This window comes from Aplidium turbinatum, chromosome 12 (genome assembly GCF_918807975.1).
Source record: "Aplidium turbinatum chromosome 12, kaAplTurb1.1, whole genome shotgun sequence".
NCBI classification, from domain to species: domain Eukaryota; kingdom Metazoa; phylum Chordata; class Ascidiacea; order Aplousobranchia; family Polyclinidae; genus Aplidium; species Aplidium turbinatum.
Genome location: NC_137483.1, coordinates 23114044 through 23117052, shown reverse-complemented (window position 1 = coordinate 23117052; position 3009 = coordinate 23114044). Strand labels below are relative to the sequence as shown.

Genomic DNA, 3009 nt, shown 5'->3' with positions numbered 1-3009 from the left:
ACACAACTGTGTTTTGAAGCAATACCACATGAAAAGAGGTTTGTGTTAGTATTTTTACAGTTTAAAACAAATAAACCTGAAACAAAATCTTTAAGACCTTTTTGAACGCATAATAAGAAGTATTGAAATTGTTGGCGTAATGTTGGCAATGTTGGCAAAATGTTGGACAAAATTGCCAGCCTTGTGCCAACATACCCAGCATATAGCCAACGCTGGCCCAGCAATCAATGTTTGCTGGGTATGTGGCAGCCTATTGCATATTTATCCTCGGACTGACCTCTGATAGGTTATTCCTGGTACCGGTAGTTTTGCGTACGTCTAATGGCTTTAAACCACTGACACAGGGCCCTGTCAACGAGATTAGCAGAGTGAAGTTTCCGTTTGTAGTTGCCGACGACGATTCCATCCATCAGGTGCCGCTGAATGAAGAGCAGTCCTGAATGCGTTGTTCAAGCGAACACCCGAGAGTCGAACCAGTGCCGCTTGATGTTGAGTCAGGCGCTTAACCACTGAGCTATCACTAAAGAAATGCTGCTACTAGTCACTAAATCAACACTCGTTTAAACAAGTGAGAACTGTCTCTGATAACTTGTCCTCTTTCACTGCGATTGTTTGGTCGTTCCATTGCAGGAATAACATTAGGTAGACCCCATCCTTCTGAACCCTTGCCATAGACCAGTGGTTCTTAAATTGGAGCGCGCGCCCCCCTTGGGGGGCTTGTGAGGCTCACAAGGGGGGCGCAAGAAATTGAAAAACTTAGCATAGATTATGACTAAACATGTCTTCACAACTACGCTGCACAGTCGATTGTTGAAGATGAAACTTTATTTTACAGTAGTAGGCTACCAGTGTTTGTAGAGCGTGTAATTGTTGTCACATCTCGCATTATTTGTGATGTATTAGACGTTACTAAATATTTCCGCGACGCCTTAACTCTCGTAACACAACGGTTTTCTGACACAGCAGCCTCGAGCTCTAATTGTTATAATAATGGCAACGACTGACTAACAAGTGACAGAGGCTAGAAATGCAGAAGTATCCTCAACTCTACAACTGTAGCCTACCATGCGTAAACTTTTTTTAATTTTAGCATTGATTTAATTAGGTTTATTTTTAATTAATTAATTCTATTGACATAAAATGAGTGGAAAAAAGAGAAAGTATGACGAAGATTATCTGAATTTTTACTTTATAGATGCCATAGTAAATGACCAAGTTGTATCACAATGCGTCATATGTTTTCAAAATCTGAGCAACGACGCTTTGAGACCAACTCGTTCGCAGCGTCATCTTGATGAAAAACACCTTGACCATCAAAATAAACCTTCAGCATTTTTCCATTGCAAGAAAGACTCTTTTAAAAAAATTAATATTGCAATTAGTGAGTGCTTTCGCCAATCGTCGTCGGCGGAAGTTATAGAAGCGTCTTTCGGAATTGCTCACATGATAGCTCGGAGAAGAAACGTCACAGACAATTTACAAGAGGACTTCTTGGAGCTAAAATGAACTTCTACTAAAAGGCACGACTTTGAAGCAATGCCACTAACTGAGTTCTGGGTGAAATATGTGCAGACATTTACAAGAGTGTGGGTGCTGTAGCTATACGCACACTTCTTTCATTTTCATCCACTCTATACTTGTGCGGAAATGTTTTTTCTACTTCCGTAAACATAAAGACAAAATCTAGACACAAACTTGACTGTGAAGCCGATCTGAGATGTGCATTGTCTGCTACTTAATCATCGAATTAAACAATTGGTAACCAAAAAAAGTTACATCCTTTGCATTAATGCAACTTACTTGGAAACGAATTGCTGTTCTGCGTAATGGTTTTTTATTTTTAAATAAGGTGGGGCCCGAATTTTGTTAAAATTGTAAAAGGGAGGGTGTCTCAAAAAGTTTAAGAACCACTGCCATAGACGATCTATTTCCAATCTTCCCGTGTTTGTTGCACACAATGTCGTCACAATGCAATGGTGACATCATTCCAGGTTGAGTGGGAGCTTTTCAGCGTTTAACTGAAAGTATCGCGATGTTTAATTTCTGAAGAAGTTTAAAGCTTTTTCGAGAATCTTATTTTCTTAAATTGTCTTCGATAGGTTTGTCTTGAAGAAAACCTAAAATAAACTTATTTGATTGCCAAATGCTATCGATTCCGCTTACTAACACTGTACCAGCCGAGCATCTAGAACCGTTCCATTCAATTGTTATTTACTTTAAGTCGCTATGCACCAAATTATTCCCCAAAAAAAACATTGACTAGACCCAGAGCCGTTGAGAGAATATTTTGGGCCCCAAATCAAGACATTTATAAGAAAAGTACTTTAAATACTGTATTCAGAAAAGTATTAAAGAATAAGCACTGTATTCAAACAATACGCTGTGATTTCTTCATGTTTCTAGGCCCCCTAAAAAGGATCGGGGCCCGTAAAATTATCCCTGCGCTCAGCTCCAAAAGTACTTCCTGGACCCCCTGTCAACGTTACTGACTAGACTATACACACCTAACACCGATAGCAAAGAACATGCTAAAATATGGTTGCCAAGTGTAGAATTAACATACTAGGTGGCGACAAATGCACTAAATGGTGCACATTAATAAATTGCTGTTTCCAACATTACCAACCACTAAAAGCGACAATGAAAGTTTTAAAACTAGAGACTAGAGAAAAACTAGAGAAAAAACTAGAGAAACAACACCAAAAGCACGAAATAAATGAAACCACTCGAATCAAACAATTTCTAAATACAATACATAACAGTCACATAAACGAAGACACAAAATGATGACTCAGCATCGTTATTTTTGCATTGATGCAAAGCTGCAAATTGTTAATTGAAAGTTATTGTTAAATAACATTTTAGTTAATAATTGTTAATTAGCAAAACGACATATGAAAGCAGCCGATGCAGTGACAGCTTTGCTTGCACTCTACAGATCCACTATCTACTGTAAAACACAAAATTAAAGACGCTTTATTCTAACCGTGAGGACTCTGTGAATAGAGC

General features: G+C 38.5%; 1 protein-coding gene across 1 annotated transcript; it reads left to right on the top strand.

Moving 5' to 3' along the window:
- The first annotated feature begins 1140 nt into the window (after positions 1 to 1140).
- Positions 1141 to 1506, top strand: LOC145780698 (zinc finger BED domain-containing protein 5-like). Its single transcript, XM_082592320.1, has one exon. The coding sequence runs from the start codon at positions 1141 to 1143 to the stop codon at positions 1504 to 1506; it is 366 nt and encodes a 121-aa protein (XP_082448446.1).
- The last annotated feature ends 1503 nt before the right edge of the window (positions 1507 to 3009 follow it).

What these genes read in the sequence shown, in the direction of transcription:
- LOC145780698 (XM_082592320.1), top strand. Translation starts at nt 1,141, where the DNA reads ATGAGTGGAAAAAAGAGAAAGTATGACGAAGATTATCTGAATTTTTAC.